Source organism: Panthera tigris, chromosome C1 (assembly GCF_018350195.1).
Source record: "Panthera tigris isolate Pti1 chromosome C1, P.tigris_Pti1_mat1.1, whole genome shotgun sequence".
Lineage (NCBI taxonomy): Eukaryota > Metazoa > Chordata > Mammalia > Carnivora > Felidae > Panthera > Panthera tigris.
Window position 1 is genome coordinate 193,700,118 of NC_056667.1, and position 18,998 is coordinate 193,719,115.

At 39.3% G+C, this 18,998-nt stretch overlaps 1 protein-coding gene across 5 annotated transcripts in view; it reads right to left on the reverse strand.

Annotated features, from left to right (window-relative positions):
- Nucleotides 1-880: 880 nt before the first annotated feature.
- Nucleotides 881-18,998, reverse strand: part of LANCL1 (LanC like 1) — a 36,960-nt gene continuing 18,842 nt past the window's right edge. For all 5 annotated transcript variants that reach the window (XM_042995253.1, XM_042995255.1, XM_042995254.1 and 2 more), the window contains exons 4-10: nt 18,543-18,750; nt 10,157-10,292; nt 9,457-9,603; nt 7,064-7,246; nt 5,088-5,264; nt 4,576-4,648; nt 881-3,953 (exon numbers count right to left, since the gene is read on the reverse strand). In XM_042995253.1, coding sequence (XP_042851187.1) covers nt 3,877-3,953; nt 4,576-4,648; nt 5,088-5,264; nt 7,064-7,246; nt 9,457-9,603; nt 10,157-10,292; nt 18,543-18,750 — 1,001 coding nt within the window. In that variant the 3' untranslated portion in view covers nt 881-3,876. The remainder of the gene's footprint in view (nt 3,954-4,575; nt 4,649-5,087; nt 5,265-7,063; nt 7,247-9,456; nt 9,604-10,156; nt 10,293-18,542; nt 18,751-18,998) is intronic.

Sequence of the window (18,998 nt, forward strand, 5' to 3'; positions counted from 1 at the left end):
TTGTTTGTTCATGAGCTTACAAGTGTGGTGCAATTTAATATGCCTGTCATTATTTTTCCTCCGTTCGAAGGACGAGCCAGGGAGTGGTAAACCAGACAGCGGGGCTGGCCAGCTTTACCCACCGCAGTGTAATCTTGCCAACAGGGAGCAGGAATGCTCCAGACATCAATTTGGGGTCTCTGGGTGGCCTCTGTGAGCCACTGTCCCCTTCACTCCTCATCACCTGCATCTAAAGATGTGATTATCACCAACTATACATTCATTCATTCAAAACAGTGTAATAAAAATAACTGTGCATTTATCCTTCCTATGATGAGTCATTTAGACACAACACTAGAGGGATGAAGGGCATTTTAATGATACGTGCCAGAGGATGAAATCTTAATTCAGGGATGAAAATAAGGATTTATTATTTGGCAGATCTCTGTTGTGCCATCACACTACACAGCTGTGGCATGAAAGTTAAGTGCCACAAGGTCCTGCCAGGTGATACAGCAGAGCTCCTTTCCTACCTCTGAATATACACTTCATAATTATGCCTCACGTAATCTCTTCCTCTCTTCAAAGTTCCTTTCAGCATTGGTCATCAGGGAAATCAATTTCTAGAATTAGGCCTTTACTTATTAACCACAGGGTGGATTCTCATATGTGTGAGATGGTTAATACACTGCTCTGTTTGGATCCTAGTAGATTCCTCCTAATTCTATAATAATCAGATTTAAAAATATTTCCCTCTGAATCTATCTTGTTTGATAAAATAATGATGAAAAGTCAGGAACAAATCCTAGGGAATGAGAGTATAGAGGAAAAGCCCTCATTTACCATATAAAGAAAAGATTTCTCAAGTTTAAACCAAAGCAAACAGAAAGCACATGACATGTACAGTCCTAATAAAATTTTATTGAGAATCAGTAAGTGAAATCCTTTACAGAACATAGAAATACCTATGACCCCAGCCCTTCCCAATAAATGGCAATATAACACTGGGGTGGGTTCCCTGAATATCCCACTCTGTTCTGTATCTACAGGAGAAACAGTTCTACAGCTCAGTACTAGAGAAATGGGGTGCTCTGACCTATTGAAGGGAAGCAAAGGTGGAATTAGAATTTGGTATGAGTAATAAAGGACTGCAGATAAGTTCTAGTAGCCAAAGGAGTAGATGAATAAATGTTCACTCTTCACATTTTGTATTTCAAATCAGCCAGTAGCAGCGGGATCATCTTGGGTCCACTTTTACCTAAAACTCTTCCTGCCATGAAGGCTTTTGATGCCAAAGAATTGGAACTGACATCAAAGATGAAAAGGAAATCAATGACTCTAAGGATTAAAGACCAACAACTCGAAGGAGACCAAAACCCAATGGGATGATGGAAATGGCTGTGAGAATGTTAACATTTTTACATGATGAAAAGTTAACTACTGTAATTTCTCATCACCACAGGAACAGAAATGCATGGCAAGATAAATGAACACTGCTCAAGGAGCTTTTAGGATTTTACTACCTCATTTTTGTATGGGGAGGGAAGAGATACTATGAAGTTTTTTGGGAGGCAACTTTTGGAAAGGTTTTTTTTTTTTCACCAAAAGAAAAGAAAATATCTGAGGGAAAAATGATGTAACAGAAATAGAACTGCAATGATGCCTCTTCCTTCTAAAACTAATAAAGCTGGTATAAAAGTTTCAGTTTCCTCCATGGCTTTAGGATATTGGTCTTAGTTTTACGGCTTTTGCTGGAGTTTAAAATCCTATCCGATTTTCTTACCTCTTAAGCATAAATAAAAGAAATAATGGCATGAATAGAAAATCCACCAGCTTAATTAAAGTCCTAAAAAGCTTAAGAAAAAAAAAAAAAAAAGAAACCTGAATTATGTTTGTATTGATGACTTTGTTAATGGATGACAGTAAATTGCAACCTAAATATTAATGACTCTTATTCAGAATGTTCTTCTCCCCACCTAGAAGTCTTCCTGGGGTTAAATTAATCAAGATGCTGGAGATGCACTGTGATCAAGTTTCCTCTGGCTAAGAGAAAGTGTGTTTTGCTCTCTTTCCCTTGGTAATTACAGTAGCTAAAAGTACAGGCACAGTATTGTAAGACATTTAACTAAACCAAATGGGTTTTCTTCTTTCAAGTTGGATATCCAGCCAAAGGCAAATTAGCTTTACTAGGAATGCCAACAGTGCTCATCTGAAACACCCAGGAGAAAGGCAAAGTTTACCAGCAGCTTCAGACATCTGAGAGGCACAAGGTTTTCCCAACTAGTGCGAGTCACTGAGGAATAAGCTAATCCTAGGAACTGAGCAGTGGGCTGGTTTTTAGATCCTTCCATCAGAAGCCTTTAAAGGGTCAATTTCCAATAATATAAGCTATTTTGGGACTAAATGTAAAATAATAGGGGACTACTATCCTGAGGAACCAACATATACCCATTGGGATTTGGTTCCAATTTAAAATAAAAACAGCATGAAAGCCATGAAATAGGCACATTTAAAATTCTTAGACCCTGATTTTCAAAGCTGCAAAATGTTCTAAAATCAGTCAGAACATGCAAGAAATGATGAAACAAGCCTGGGAAAGGCAGCAAAGGAAGGAGGAGGAAGGGAAGCTGATGGGTGAAAACATTTGTAGAGAATGTGAAGCACCAGGGACCCTTCATCTACCAGGTTAAATACAGGATCCTGAGGGCTCAGAAACTGATGAGTGTTAAACCTAGGATATGCAAAGAGATGGGATGTGTTTGTTCTAATCCTTTGCACTGGATAATACCTCCCAAATAAACAGCATTTCAATGGAAACCTTAGTGTTTTCATTCAAGTTATTGGCTATATAGCACCCTTTCCCCCTTTTAGAGAGATGCAGAGTACTGTACTATTCAGTGAAAAGACAAACATCCAGATAGATTGAAAGGAAGGAAAATATCTTATGGCTTGTACCAAACTGCGAGCAGTAACGCATAGTCTTTGCCAAGTAAGTAAAACACAAATCTAAGTTTACAAGGTCAATTGGACAAGGTGAACTCAAATCCTAAGTCACCACATACTCACATATAGAAAATCGTTTCCTGATCTTATACTAAATCCAAGGAACAAACAAATGTAAATAAATAGTTCAAAGATACAATAACTTATTTTAGGATAAACAATACACTTTTTTGTTAGCTTATCTTAAACTAATCTTCAAACCAGAATTTTCAAAACCACCAATGCATTTTAGAAATTTTTGATAAAAATGTTGACTAATAGAACCTGGATGCTTTACTACCAAAAAGAAGTAAATCTGAAAGTATCGTTATCTAGTTAAACAAGCACTATGGTCCTTAAACCAGTTTGCATCTCTTGCAACTTTTGTCTCAGAAGCATATAGTTAATATTTTTGTCCCCCTTCATAATCAACCACCTAAAGAAAAACAAAGTTATAAAACTGTCCGCCCTGTTGGAGGAAAAATACTAAGGAGGTGGATAGCAATGTCCAGCAATAACCATATATTTTTCTTTATCTACATTTTTAGTTTCTTTTAAACAGTTTTGGAACAGCAAAGGATGGTTATATTCATAAGCTTAAGTAAGAGTAAGGTTTCCTCCAAGTTCTGAAATATATACATCTATGCCCTCAAAACACTGCACATATCACTCACCCTTCCTTTAGGAAGAAACTGAAGTTAAAGTTAAAGGATTTCCTTGGATACTTTTAAGTAAAAGTGAATGATAAACAGAAGCAACCGAACTGAAGACAAATTCCAAAATTAAAAAAAAAAATCAACTAAATCAAGTACACGGTTTGACCCTATGTCTCCTTGAAAAGCAATAAAAGCACTTCGTCCAGGTTTGATATACAGAAAGGCTCATGCAGTGAGTTGCAGGGGGCAGGCTTTCCTCTTACAATTCAAACGCAGGGAACCTGGCTTTTGTGGGCACTAGAAGGTCAGCCAGGAAATATATTGTTCCAGCCATTCCTGAAGGAAGAAAAAGAGGCAAAAGTTATCACACCACATGACTCCGTTTTATAGAGTGGCTTCATTCGCTAGCACCAACGACATTATGATACTAATGGCAACGACTTAAAGGAACCAAGCATCTGTTTAATATATGATGCAGGTCAATACGCGAGGAGATCACTAGTGAGGTGCTCAGTCTCTTCATCCAGGTGGAAGACAGGAGGGAGAGTTGAACCAGAGAAGTCCAAGGCACAGCCCTGTCATTTATCACGTCAGCTCCTTCACATGGCACCACGGGCCACTTACCTGTCTGAGCTTCCGTGTCCTCATTTGTGACATGAGGATAATAATGTCTGTATGTTTTTGCTGAGATGATTTATGGTGGCATCTGCAAAATGCCAGGCCTGTGCTTGGCTCCATAAAGGGTAGTCACCATTATGACTACTTGTATTAGGTCTGAGATGGTCCCTGTACTACTTGATTTTTAATACTGAGTTCTCATATTAGGAGGTAAAGAGGTAGTTTAAGAAATGACTATAAAATTAACTTGTTGATAAAGCTCAAATTCAAATACATTAATTACCAAGCAGAGAAGTAGATGCTGACATTATAAGGCAACTAAGTAAGGAGTGAAAAATACCTTCAAAGAGGGAGAAGGGGGTGTCCGGTGTTCTGCATCCGTGTTCTCCGTAATCTAAGCACCACTCAGCAAACTGAAAGTGAGACCATGTTAATTATGGTAGTGATTTCTTCCAGAGACCCCAAAAGTTGATAGTTGATAGTAAGAATTACTCTGAAAAGTCCAAAGCTATCTTCAGGCAGAAAAAAGGGGTTAGTACAGAGAAACAGACGGTCTGAAAGAGTATGAAGGATGGGAGGGAGGAATGTCATGAGCCATCTGAGCCGCTGTCTCCAAGGTTATCAGAGAAAAATTTCTTTCTTTTTTTTCCCCCCATAAATGTTGAATAGAACTGTGTCCTTATACAAGAAAGCTAATTCAACTGAAGGGGTTTAGAAGGCTTTTCTTAAATAACTGGATTTGTTCTACAGACTCGTGGTTATAAAGGTAAATGAATTAAATCAGATTGACTTGAGCCCTCTCTACAATCTCCTGGGGGAATGTGTTTTCTTGCCGGTGGTTCTGGTGCCTACCTTACAGGCCCTATACAGGTACTTCACGTCCTGTGTGAGGTTGTACAGTGTCAGGAAGGCATAGGCGTTCCCAGCGGTGCCGTGGCACAGCCCGTACCCCTTCTTCAACAACCCATACTGCCAGATCATGTCAGCACACTGGTACGCATCATTGAGGTAGTGTTCCTCTCTGAACACCTGCAGAGCCAAGGGAAAGTTTTATTACAAGGGATATAAAAAGAAACGTCTATTGACATTCCTTCCTGATGGGAAAGGTGGGGAGACAGGGCAAGAGGGGCGAGATAGAGGTGGCTTGGTAAGAAAGGGTAAGGGATTTAGAGCCAGAGAGATGTGTCGTGTGGGTGGGGACAAATTATAAAAGCTTACTAGCTTTGCTTTTTTTTTTTTGCTTTTAAATAACTGCATATGACCTTGTCTGTGCCATCCGCGTTTTGTGTGCGCTCTGTGTTTATGTACATAGGTGTTAGTGGTGAAGTAGCATTGATTTTACTTGTGACTTGCTATTATCATCAGTTAATTTCCAAAGAACTGCATGCTATCTTCTTTGGTTAACAATAATGCCCTTCACTGTTAGGAAGTTTCTTTATATATGGGGAAGAAACTGTATATAAAATTGATTATAAAAACTGATTTGATTACAAAATACTATGTCAGAAAAATACAGACACATCTCTCCAATCTTTCGTGGCCTCCTATATATTGATCAAAGACTCAAGAAATATTCTCAGTAGACAGCTTTAATATCTCATTGCAAACTAAATGTTCTGAAAAGTAGAATAAGGTGGCTTAGAAAGTTCTCCCATTATATCCAACTTTCTGAAAGTAAAATTTGATGTACTAAATGCTTACGTAGAGTATGAGATACCAATGCCTATTCATAGTCCACAGATTTGTAATTTGTCGATTGGGCACCAACAGACATAGATGTCTTGGTTTACTTCTATTTTGTTTTTCTTTTTCTTTCAAATAAAATCCTGTTCTTTGATTATGGCTCACATGCCATCACATGCTTTTTAAGAAATGATATTTGCATTTCTTTTATTTGGTAAAGTAAGAGAAAATATAAAAGTTGTAAATTTTGTCATTTGAAGTGTATAATTCAGTGGCATTAACTACATTTACAATGTTGTATAATCATCACTATTATTTCCAAAACGTTTCCATCATCCCAAACAAACTCGGTGCCCATGAAGTGAGCCTGCACCTCGTCCCCCATCCCTCCCACCGGGCACCAGTCCCTGCTAGCTTCTGTTCTATTCTCTTCCTGTATGCATTTGCCTGTTCAGATATTACATATTAACCATCACATCATATAAAAGGAATCATAGAGTATTTGTCCTTGAGCATCTGGCTTATTTCACTTGGCATAATGTTTCCAAGGTCCCTGCTGTTGTAGTATGGATCAGAAGTTTATTCTTTTGTATGGCTGAGTAACATTCCAGTGAGCGTGTAGGGGCGGGATATCACATTTTGTATTTTGGCAATTGTGAATGATGCTGCTGTGGAACATATGTGCACAAATATCTACTTGAATCTTTGTGTTTAAATTTTGGGGAATATAAACCTAGGAGTTGAACTGCTGGATCATATACTAATTCTACGTTTAATTTTTTGAGGAACTACCAAACTCTCTTCTATGGCAGCTGCACCGTTTTACAATCCCACCAGCAATGCACAAGAAAGGTTCTGTTTTCAACCGAACTTCTGGGATACTTCTCTTGGCTCTACTACTGCTGCTACCATCTTGACTCTTCTACCTGTCAGTGAAGCAGCCTCCCGATCTAGGAAAATAGTATCTGCTTTGGTACAGAGGGATACTGTAAGAATGATTAGAATCCATTTAGCAAAATGATCTTAGGTCCAACAAGTAATGTATCTACTGCTCCTTTAAAGATTATACATAAAAATAATTTTAAGTTATAGAATTTTATGTCACATTTTCCAAATTATTTCAAAAATGAGAAAACTCTCAGTACCTTATAGGCCTGGATGAGCATGTAGATTACTCCAGGTGAACCATGACACCAATGGACTAGCAGATCTCGATTATCATCCACACAAGGAGGGTAATTGCCAGAAGGAAATTTCAGCTGGCAGACATAGTCTACACTGGGCTTGACCAAACCATGTAACTTCATGTGGCTCACCTGAAGGCTGGGCTAAAAATGAGGAAAGGAATCATTAGTTCTGCTGAAGCAAACAGATCTTCCTAAGTCTCAGGGATGAGATTTAAACCAGAAAGAAAACATGACCACAAGGAACTAGATTTGGATTCCATTCCATATATTTTAACCTATTGGAACAAACTAAAATTAGGCTATCAGTTAACTCTTGAGATCTTACATACATACTATTTTTCAATATTTATCGTTGTATACATACATATAATTTTCCTAAGTCAATGCAGGAACACAAGAGACCTTTCCTAAGGTTTTAATACCTTAAGCAAACTCTGAAAGCCACAAAGAGATGCATTAGACAACACAAGCATAACTTTCACCATTACATTTAGAGAAATGGTAGCTGTTTCCAATAGAGGAGGACGCTAACAAGTTGGAAGACCTGGAATTTAGATCCAGGTTCTAGATTAAAGCCTTTCTGCAGAGGATTTGGGACTGATATTTATGCAGGATTATTCTGATACAACGATGTACGGATTGATGGGACACACTGCCATAGGGCATATGAGCCTCATTTTTGATCTAAGTTTTTAGTTTCTCCTTTGGTCCTGTCCTTAATTCATTGCATTGTTCGCTTTTTCAAAGAAAAAAATGAAAGTGTCTTTGCCAAGCAGTGGGTGGGCATGTGGGGTGAGGGAACAGGCAGGGGCATGAAGCACACGTACTGACCGTGCACGAAGTTCTTCAGGGCATGTACAGATTTCACTTTACCCACGGAATATCGTACAAGCTCAGTTTAAACTGCTAGAGGAGAATTTTCCTTAAATTTGCAGAATTTATCTCAAATGAACTACAAATAATAGTTTGTTTTATGTTGATACATAAGCACCTACTGGAATGGACTTTTTGGGTTAAGAATTAAATCATTTCAAATAGACAATAATCTGCCAATGGAAAATTTGGAACACAGGTTTCCAGGTTTCTCACTATAGCCACCAAAAGGAGGCAGATGGACAGTAAAATGACTCCTGATGATCTGCTTCAATGAAAGGTCATGAGGCTGTCCAGTCACTGACATGTAGGACTCTACCTCACCTTTAAACTTCAGAACACAACTCTCTTTTCCTGAAAACTTAAGAATATATATTTACTTCTGGAAATACAGAGCCAGTGGAGGCTTATGCCAGAAAAACAGTCTAAGTCTGAATTGTCAAAACCCCCCATTCTAAAACTCTTAATTGAGAAGTGCAGAACAAATACAAAAGTTGGTCTCTTACTGCCACTAACACTCCAAGTGTGACTTTGCATTCAAAGGCAATAATAACCTTGAGTTTTTCAGCTTCGTTGTCATTGTTTAGCTATAGGGAGAGGGAAAGTCTGACATTGATTTTGCATTATTGCAGCCGGCTACTCAACCAGCTAATAGTATGTATATCCAAGCACTCATGTTGAACATATTAATGAAACACTTTTCTTTATGCTGCATTGTACTTTGGGAAGGTGAGGGGGGCACCTTTGCTGCCATTAAAAATCAATTTTCTTTTGCTATGGATTTTTATTCCCGAGTGCCAATTTCTCCTTAAAAAGAGCTAAATAAGCCCCCAGAAAGGATGCTTTCATGAGAAGTCCTCTTCTGACCTCCCCTGCCAGGTTATGCTTGCTGCAGTAAATTTTATTTGGCCTTAGTCTTTTCGACTTTGGCTAACGTCCCTCTATAGTATTAGATCCAAAGAGCTGTTGGGCACAGCGCATTCAGCTATTTTTCAGGTAAGTTACACAAAATCCGCCAAAAAGGCTCTGTGGCTTTGCTCTCTAAGTGAACCTCAGGCAACATATGGTCATTTGTTTTCTATTGATTTTGTTCTTACTTCTGGAATTTGTTTCAATGGGTTGTGTCTAATCATATGCAATAATATTAATCCAAGGCATCTGCTGAGACAGCAGAGCAGAGCACGAGGCACTGCATGCTGAAGGACAGGAGAACACTTCAGTCTGCAGGAGTGGCACTAGGTGGGCAAGGACGGTCACCTACAAATTGAATGTCATCTCACAGCGCGGTGCCTTTTCTGTGCATGCACTTTCACATGCACCTTGGCAAACACTGCCCTTGTTTGTCTAGGCCAGGAAACTGCAAGGAGAGTGATGCAGCAGTCGGCGGGGTGCAACACCCGAGGGCAGTGCTGGTGTCCTCACCCCGGACAGTCCAATCGGCAGGCGCATTAGCAAGTTACACCATCTTCCCCTCTTACCTGCAGCAGGTAGTAATAAATTCCTGCCAGGCCATGAGCAGCCCCCACATAATATTCTTGGTACCATTCATACATCAGTGGAGTCTTTGCTGTGAAGTTTCTCTTTTTAGCTAGGTTTTCTCCAGAGGTTAAGATTGTTTCACAAACCTACAGGGAGAAAACCAATAGCAATAATGAGAGAACCAGAATAAAAATCTTCCCAGTGGAACTTTCTGCTAAGAGGTATGGAGAACATAGTGAATGGGACGTGATCTTTTGGCCACGGACGGGCACAGATTAATTCTCCTCGCAGAAAGTAGGGGTGACTGTGTTCTGCCTAAAGGACAGAGATACAGAAATCCTGAACTCTCTTTACTAGAGCTGACAAGAATTCACTTGTCGGAGGAAAGCATGAATTCCTTCAGGCATGAAAGGAGACACCTGCACGTGGGAGGTGAGATCCGGCCCTCATCTTTGGAAGGGCCATACTCTCACATGGAGCAGGCTGTTCTTCTCACTCCCAGTCACTCTCTGTGTTTCCAACAGCACTCAGAAGGACAGTGTCAGCTCCCTGATCCCGCCTGATCTTTAGAGGCCAACACACCTATTTTCCACCTGGGCTATGCTAACCGGAGAAACAAAACCAGTAGTTGAGGCATCCTAACAAGGGGATCCTAACTGAGATCCTAACAAGATTCCAAAAAGCACAAAAATGTGGTACCTGCTGAATATGGCTTTGAGGAATCTTTTCCACTCCAAAGTTCTTATTCACAAAGAGAAGAGCGTAAATGTAGCCCATTCGTCCATAGAGAATTTCATTTGGAGCATGGGGATCAATCTTATTTAGATGAATTAGCCTGGGAATAAAAATACATGCCTAAGATAACTTGAAAGGGATCAGATAATGGCATATACTTAAACTGGGACATTCAAAAATACATACACATAAATATATGCATAGAAATATTATATATTAATTTACTATTACAGTTATTTTAAACATTTTAAATATAATTAATATATAAACTAAACATTTTCATAGGTTTATATTATAAATTGTTAGATATTATTACCCATTAAGTGCGCTGAGCCAGACCACAAAGGGTAGTCCAGGTTCAAAAATTATCCCTCGACTAAATTTTTCTTCAGTTCACAATAGAAATGAGAAACAAATTCAAAGGATGAAATCTACTTGCACTGAATGAAAAGCCTGCTACACCCCAGTTACTTACCTCCTTCCTTAGTTCATTTCTTAACATGTCATCAGGCCTCCGTGAAGTGTCTGTACCACGGCCTGATGTACCACAGCCGATAAGACGTGAGAGAGCACAGAGGCATCAGTCAGCCTCCCTGTCTTCCCAGTCTCCCAGCCGTCCCACCCTTCTTTTCAGAAACAACCACGGTTACCAAATTCTTGGATAGTCCTAGAATTATTTTATGCACATAGAAGCATAAATATGCATATCTATATCTCCCCAAATGTTCTGTGGCTTGCTATTTATCAATACATCTTGACAAACATTCTACATCAGCACATCCAGAGTAGTCTCATTCTTTATCGCAGCTGTATAGTATCCCACTGAAGGGATATATTATAAGATATTGATTCCCTACTGATAGACTCAGCGTGGCTTGCCACAAAAAGTTGTTTCTGGTTTTGGCTCCATGTAAGACGGAGTAAGCACACTCCAGCCTGCCTCTCCTGGTAAACGCAGCTCCAAGACCTGGAGAGAATGCGCAGAGCGGCTCTTTGAGGACTCCAAACAGTAAACAGCAGCAGGCAGAGTGGGGAGGACCAGAATTTGAAGTACTACCAAACCAGTGGTGAGTTTACCGTATTTTCATCTACGGTATTCCCCTGGCCTGAATTCAGAATAGTCCCAAACCTGGAAGTGAGCCCCAAGGGCTGAAAGAGAGTCCCGGAAGAAACCCTTGAGTTCTGTCTCAAGAAACAATGGGAAAGGGCATGCCTGACATCAGAGACAGTGAGTAAAGCCTCTCAGTTTTCTTTATTTTCTCTCTTTTTCCCTCCGTTTACTAACACCCCGGGCCGCAAGCAGTCTCACAGGGTTGGCAGAAACGAAGGCAACAGGAGCCCATGGAAGCCAGGTCTCTGAGGGAGGGACCCTTCCTCACAGACTGGAGGAGCTGTGGCCCCAGGAGGGTGGGGTAAGCCTCTACTGTTTCACTCCTTTCTCACGTTGCCAGCATTTAGCCCCAGATTCAGCTGCAGTCGTGGGAATACTTGGCAGAGTGGATTTCTTTCCAGAGGACCAAAAAGGGAAGCCCCAGGGAACCAGGAACTAGGTGGGGTTCGCAAGGAAAGCAGCTCAGGAAGGCAACCATATTTGTAGTCTGAACTCAGAGAATGAACCTTTCTGCCTTTCGTAGGGGGGTGGTGGGGAGGGTGTGGAAAGCAAATAGGATAAGTAGGGAAAATGTCTTTGCTCTTTTGGATTTTTATCACATGAAATTTTGAAAGTACATCTCAATTACCCCTAAATTACCCTATATAGTCAATGTGTTTTCAGTTATTAAAACAATATAATTTTTGGTGAAACTTGACAAAATATCAGTCTACTGGAAAAGTAAGAGGGAAGAGCCAGGGAATTTCAGGAAAAGAGCAGTAATGAGAGGACATCGGCCCTACCAAATAATAATGGCTTTGTCCTCAGGTAGCAGATGACACTGACCGCACTGCCTGAGGACAAAGCCATTATTTGTTTGTAAAATTCTCTTGTTGTCTGTGTAGAAATTTACTTTCAAAGTAGTTAAGTATAAACAGTGCCTGTGCAAGTATCTCATCTAACTTTATATATCGGGAATTATAAGCATATTTAATATATGCTTTAATTTTTAGCATATTTAATATATGCTTTAATTAATAAGCACTATTTAATATAAACACTATAATAAACATTTGAAGTATCCAGAATCACACCCCTGGGGTGCCTGGCTATACTTGAACGACTCTTATCAGGAATCACCATTCAGAGGCAGTCGGCACTTGAAATAAGTTTACCAAAATCTACACCAGAGGATTTGCCGATAAGTGAGGTAAAGAATGTTAAAGACGGTTTTTTGGTTGGTGGGATGAATGGTGAAGACAGGTGGAAGGTGTGGAAGATGGTACTGGCTCTACTACTGTTTGATCAAGAAGACCTAATAAGATTGTCTGGGGACAAACGTGGTTTTCTCTAAGTCACAAGAACAGGGCAGGAGACTACCTGTGTGTATGTGCATGTGTCTTACTTCCTAATCAGTGTTTGTACACTTGGTTTCTTTATTTGGTAGGACTTGGTTCACTGCTCGTGCTCTCATTTTAACGTACTTAGTGTTAAGGTTACAGCTGAGGGGGGATACAGCTCCTACTGCTAATCTCTGGAGACCACCAATATCTACAAACAACAAAAACAAACAAACAAAAACCTAACGAGTGCTGCCACGTCTATAACCAATGGGTATAATGAAGAGTGTCCTGGCTCCATAGGGAAGGTACTTGTGGCAGAACAGACAATTCCTTTAGCCCAGCCCTCCCCACTCCACTTCCATAAGGCTGTGGTCGGGGGAGAGGAACACTCACAATTTAAAATTAAAAAGCCACGTCTTAATAACCAGAATGAGATGCTTTTAGTGACTGGGAGGGGCTAACAATTATGAAATAGACTGAGTAAAAGTTATAAAAGTGTCCTTAAGAGAACTCACTCCTGGTCAGGAAAGAGGGGTGTGAAAAAGCACGGCGGGTTGCAGTTACCGACAGTTCTATTATACCTTGTCGGTTATATTATACCTCAACAAATGGAGGCATCTCATCAGATTGGTTAAACATGCAAATGCTGGCTCATGTATGTTTTTTCTTCTATATGTATAGGCATTAAACTCGCAGTGGAACAGTGGTTATCTTAGGAATAGGGACATGGTGGGCAAAGGTCACTTTCAATTTTCTTGTTGTTTCTTAAGATTTTCCCCAATGTCAGCAGGCCTGTCTGGTTGGTAGAATTATGGGCCATTTTTTTTTCTACTTCAGTATCATACACAGACACACCCCTAATATTTTTAAAGAACTTAAGAACATTTATTAAAAAAATTCTATTTTGTTCTCATGCCAGAACTGGTAACTCAGTAATGTTGAGATCTTAACAAAATAAAATATTTTTAGTGGATAAAAACTCAACTGTTGTAGTAAACAGAAGGAATACTTCAGAGGTTTGATTTAAAAATTTATTACCAAGTTTTAATGTAAGCATATTAAATTGTATTGAATTTAGATATGAAAAAGCATTTTTGGTCTGCTATTATAAAGGAAATTGAATTATTCAAAAAAGGAAAATTACTGTGAATTTTTTAAACAAATACTGCTCTATGGAAGTTACTCAGAACAATTATTGCATTAACTCCAATGATGTTCTCACCTAAATGTGTTTGAACCACGTTTCCTTTACAGGCCAATGTTATGGATTATATTACCACTAGGTGGCGATACATAATCAGCATTCCAATTATTTTGCAGCCAAACGCATTTGCATTTTGGAAGTTTAAAGTAGATAGCAAAATCCTTTCAAATGTTTGAAGATGAAGTATTGCTCAGAGTATCTCCTTAAAATAATACTTCAGACTTTAGGGTAAGAAAGGAAGTATTCCTTTTTTTTTTTCTGGATTTGAATTTAAATCCTTAAAACTCATTAGCTGGTTCTGATGATTACTAAAGGTAGCATTTTTAACTGCATGTTTTACAAGCTACATTCTCAAGATAAAGTGAAGAAATGATAGCATTTATAGTCATAAAGGTTATTTTGTGTGTTTTCAAAAACTCAAAACCAGAAGCACATCATTGCAGCTCCATTTGTTTTGCTATGTTGATATTAATAGCAACCGATCTTCAGAAGAGACATGGTACTGAAATGTCACTGAAGGAAGAATAAGGACATCTAAAACCAGGATAGTTCTGTTCCACTCCTATTTCCCGAGGGTGTTACTGGGGAGAGTTTTTACCTTATATCATCTAAAGGATTGTAACTTTTTAAAAAGGAGTCCTTTTCTTACTCATCACACTACAAAAGAGAGAGTGGATACTTTCTGACCAGAAAGCCCAAATTCATTATTCTAAGTCTTCGCCCCAAAGCACTTTGTATATCACATCAGTCACTGAACAGTCAGTAGGAACAGTCAGTAGGCAGTGCTCTCTCTGCACGGTGGCACCAACTGTGTGTGGAAGGAAGGGTGAAAACGAACACAGTACAAATCAAACAGAAGGGAAAAAATTGTGCTATTTATCCTTTTCCTTGCCACCTGCCTCCACTAACAGCGGGACATTTGAACATGGACACAGACACAAAGACACACACTCCTTTTTAGGGAGTTATAGACCCGTCTGAGAAAAGTGTTAAGTGTTCTCTCCATGCTGACTACAATTTGGGGTTTTCTACAGACCTGTGGAAGCCCTAAGATTCTCAGGGCCCCAAAGTTAAGAATCCCTATCTTAGGGAAACATTGACTCCTTTGTCTCTATAACTCAAAATGATGATTCTGAAAGACCATCATATTAAGAAAAACCAGGAAAGGTAAGCTGAAATGGGATGTGAGGTGCCACACACAGAACTCTGCCATTTCCAAAGGGCTATGTGATGTGAAGAAGAAGGGTCAGTAAAAAATGAAACAAACCAGTAGGTTTAATATCTAATGACATCAAATTATTTCAATTGAATTGAGAAGACTTACAGATTTTTCCCTTAAAAGGGAAGAAATGTGAAAGCAATTTATAAATAATTCCTTTTTTTTTCCCCTGTTGTACCATGAACTCTAGAAATGAAAAATCAAAACTGTGGCCATGAGTAGCTTATTTTCCTACCGTATATCCACATTCTATATGTTTCATCTTAACAAATCTATTGGCTATAATTATTATCGAAATGTTGATAACGTTTTTAAAAAGATGTAAATAACAAAAACACCTTTATTATCAAGGTGTCAAAAAAAAGAAATTTTAGTTTGCCGTTAAGAGTATTTTATAATAAACCAGTATTAATATATGGTACTATTCCCCCAAAGAGTGTTTCTTAGAACAGTAGGCCCTGAAATGTCCTGAGAAAAGGGGCTGTCTACTTGACAAGTTTGGCAAATTCCACTCCCTACGGTCACGGTCACGAGTTTCCCCCGCGCATAAAAGCTACTGAAGGCTCTGAGCAGCCAGTAAAGGTGCATATTTAACTTTGTTTAATTAGCATGTACCCAGTCTGAATACATAAATCTTGTTCTCATGTTTCACATAACAAACAATTACTATCTGGTTGTACATGTCTTGAGAAAGGCTGGCATTACGTATAAAATACTGGGACCACTACAGCTTATTTTTATGATACTTAAGAATGATTCACTGAATGAGACTCCCTTCGGAGTCTATAAAGCAGATGTGTGGCTAAAAAAACCCAGAAACGTAGTTTCTGTGTTGCAAATCTAGATGGTATATGCATTTGCCAAAACTCAACAAATATCAATCAAACTTGGGCAGGTCACTGTGTGTAAACTTTATGTCAAAAGAAGAAAACTAAACAGGTATTGAACCCAAGTAAATGATATATATGCTTTAGTATTTAGAAGGAAGGATACCGATGTCTGCAATTTACTCTGAAATACATCCCCCGCCCCCCCACAAAAGGATTAATAGTGGATAGAGGAATAGATTGATGGATTAGATCTGTGATAAAGCAAGTACGGTAAAATGTGAATGTGAATGCTAGAAGTTATGTGGGTAGATATACAGGTATTCACTGTTCTTTCAACATTTCTGCATGTTTGAAATTTTTCATAATAAAATTTTGAGGGGGGAAAAACCTGTAGTTATTAGAATTTTAGGTCAAAGCCTGTTAATGAAATACATACCACTGCACAGTGTAAAGTTAACCAAAGATCCTCCACCAACGAAATCAGTGATGATAATGCCATTCCAACAGTAATTTATAAGAAAGAGTAGTGGGAATCAAAAACCATGGTCAAACTGGGGGCAATCACTGATTAAAATGTTGCTGGACCCAATTAAAAAATGCACTAAAGACCTTAACAGACACTTCACCAAAGAAGAAATACAGATGGCAAATAAGTATATAAAAAGATGCTCCATATTGTATGTCAGGGAAATGCAAATTAAAACAAGGACGGGGCGCCTGGGTAGCTCCGTCGGTTAAGCGTCTGACTTCGGCTCAGGTCATGATCTCACAGTTCGTGAGTTTGAGCCCCACATTAGGCTCACTGCTGTCAGCACAGAGCCTGCTTCGGATCCTCTGTCCCTCTCCCTGTGCCCCTCCCCAGCTTGTGCTCTCTCACTCTCTCAAAAAGTAAATAAACATTAAGAATAAATACTAAAACAAGCAAGAAGCAAGGAGATACCACGACACATCTATTAGAGTGGCCAAAATCTGGAACACTGGCAGGATGTGCAGCAATAGGAACTTTCACTCATTGCTGATGGGAATGCAAAATGGTACAGCCACTTTGGAAGATAGTTTGGAAATTCTTACAAAATTAAACCTACCCTTATAATATGACCCAGCAATTGCGCTCCTTGATATTTACCCAAAGGAGCTATAAGGTTACGTCCACACAAAAAATTGCACATAGACATTTACATTAGCTTTATTCATAATTTCCAAAACTTGAAAGCAACCAAGATGTCCTTCAGTAGGGTAATGGATAAACTCTGGTACATCCAGACAATGGACTGTAATTTAGCACTAAAAAGAAATGAGCTGTCATGCCATGAAAAGACATGAGAGAACCTTAAATACATATTACTAAGTGAAAGAAGCCAATTGGAAAAGGCAACATACTGTATGATTCCAACTATGACATTCTGGAAAAGACAAAACCAAGAAGACAGTAAAATGATGAGTAGTTTCTGGGGTTAGGGAGGAGAGAAGAGGGATTGATAAGCAGGGCACAGAGGATTCTTAGGGCGGTGAAACTACTCTCTATGATAGTATGATGATGGATACACGTCATTACACGTTTGTCCCAACCCACCAACTGCACCACACCAAAAGGTAACTAATGTAACTAATGTAAATTATGGGCTTGGGTGATCATGGTGTGTCAGCATAGGTTCATCCACTGTAACAAGTGCGCCCCTCTGGTGGGGAATGTTGATAATGGGGAGATTATGCAGGTGTGGGGATAGCACGTATATGGGAAATCTCTGTACCTTCCTCTCAAGTTTTCTGTGAATGGAAAATTGCTCTAAAAAGTAAAGTCTAGGGACGCTTGGGTGGCTCAGTCAGTTGATCATGTGACTTGATTTCGGTTCAGGTCAAGATCCCAGGATCATGGGATTGAGCTCTGCGTTGGGCTCCGTGCTGAGCGTGGAGCCTGCTTAGGATTCTCTTTCTCCCCCTTCCTCTGTCCCTCTCTCCCACTACGCTCTCTCCAGTAATAAATGAAATGAAAAAAAAAAAAAAAAAAGTAAAGTCTATTAAACAACAAAACAAAACCAAAAACCTTCGCTGGAATTGCAACTTCCTGTGTGTTAATATGTTCAGCAGAGCCTAACAGCACTGCTTGCAGTATTGCATGGAGCCAGACTTCTTGATAGAATTTGTGCTCAATAAGCTCTAGTCAAACAATAATTGTAGTTTATTATACCACAGTTTAGTAATTCTTCATAATTCACAAGCTTCTAGTGAGCTGCCCTGCTCTACATTAAAAATAAGAATCTGGATTTGCATGGTATTTGCTCCTACAAAAAACAATTTTGAATCCGTCTGTCATCCGTTAGGAGGCCTCCCCCAGCCCACGAAAGGAAGTGAAGTGACGCACATTTTTTGGATTATTGATCTTGGACAGCACCTTATGTTAGTAATCACATGATCAAACTTTTGATCTCATTTTTGTTATTAAACTAATGTTTGATCTGGTGTGTGTCAGTGTCATTACATCTTACAATAAAATAGGAACTATAATGGTTGTTCCTTAACTAAATCGGGATTATGTGTGATCAAATGACAGTAGTAAGATTTACTGCTGGAAGAAAAGTACCTTCACTAAAATGTTCTTGTGCTAACACATACAGAATCCATTATGACATCCAGATCATAATCCTCAAAAAGAAATATGATTACCGGGTGATGCAGTCTTCCGCCTGCTTCTCCTTGTTCATCTTGTGATACACCACAGCGCCCACCGCCAGGGGGCCCGCGTCCCCACACAGGAAGGTGATGGAACGCTTGGTCAAACTGTTCAGACCTTGCTTTACGTAGCCATGTGCCATCTGTAGGTAAGCAGGGTCCCCGAACACGTCATAGAGATGTAAGTAAAGCACAGAGATACCTGAAAGGCAAAAAGAGAATAATGTAACGATGAAGAATGGGCCACTGTTTTATTTTGGTTTGCTGCCAACTCAGCAGTATTGATTGTCGATAAGCCATAACACATATATAAGTAAACTCTCCGGAAGTTTAGATGACCTTAGTTCTAGACTCAGCAGCTCTAAGAACCAGACGAAGGCACTTGCTCTGTTTCTTCATCATTGCAACTGTACATAATAGGAACTCTGAGACCATCTCTGAACTCTAACC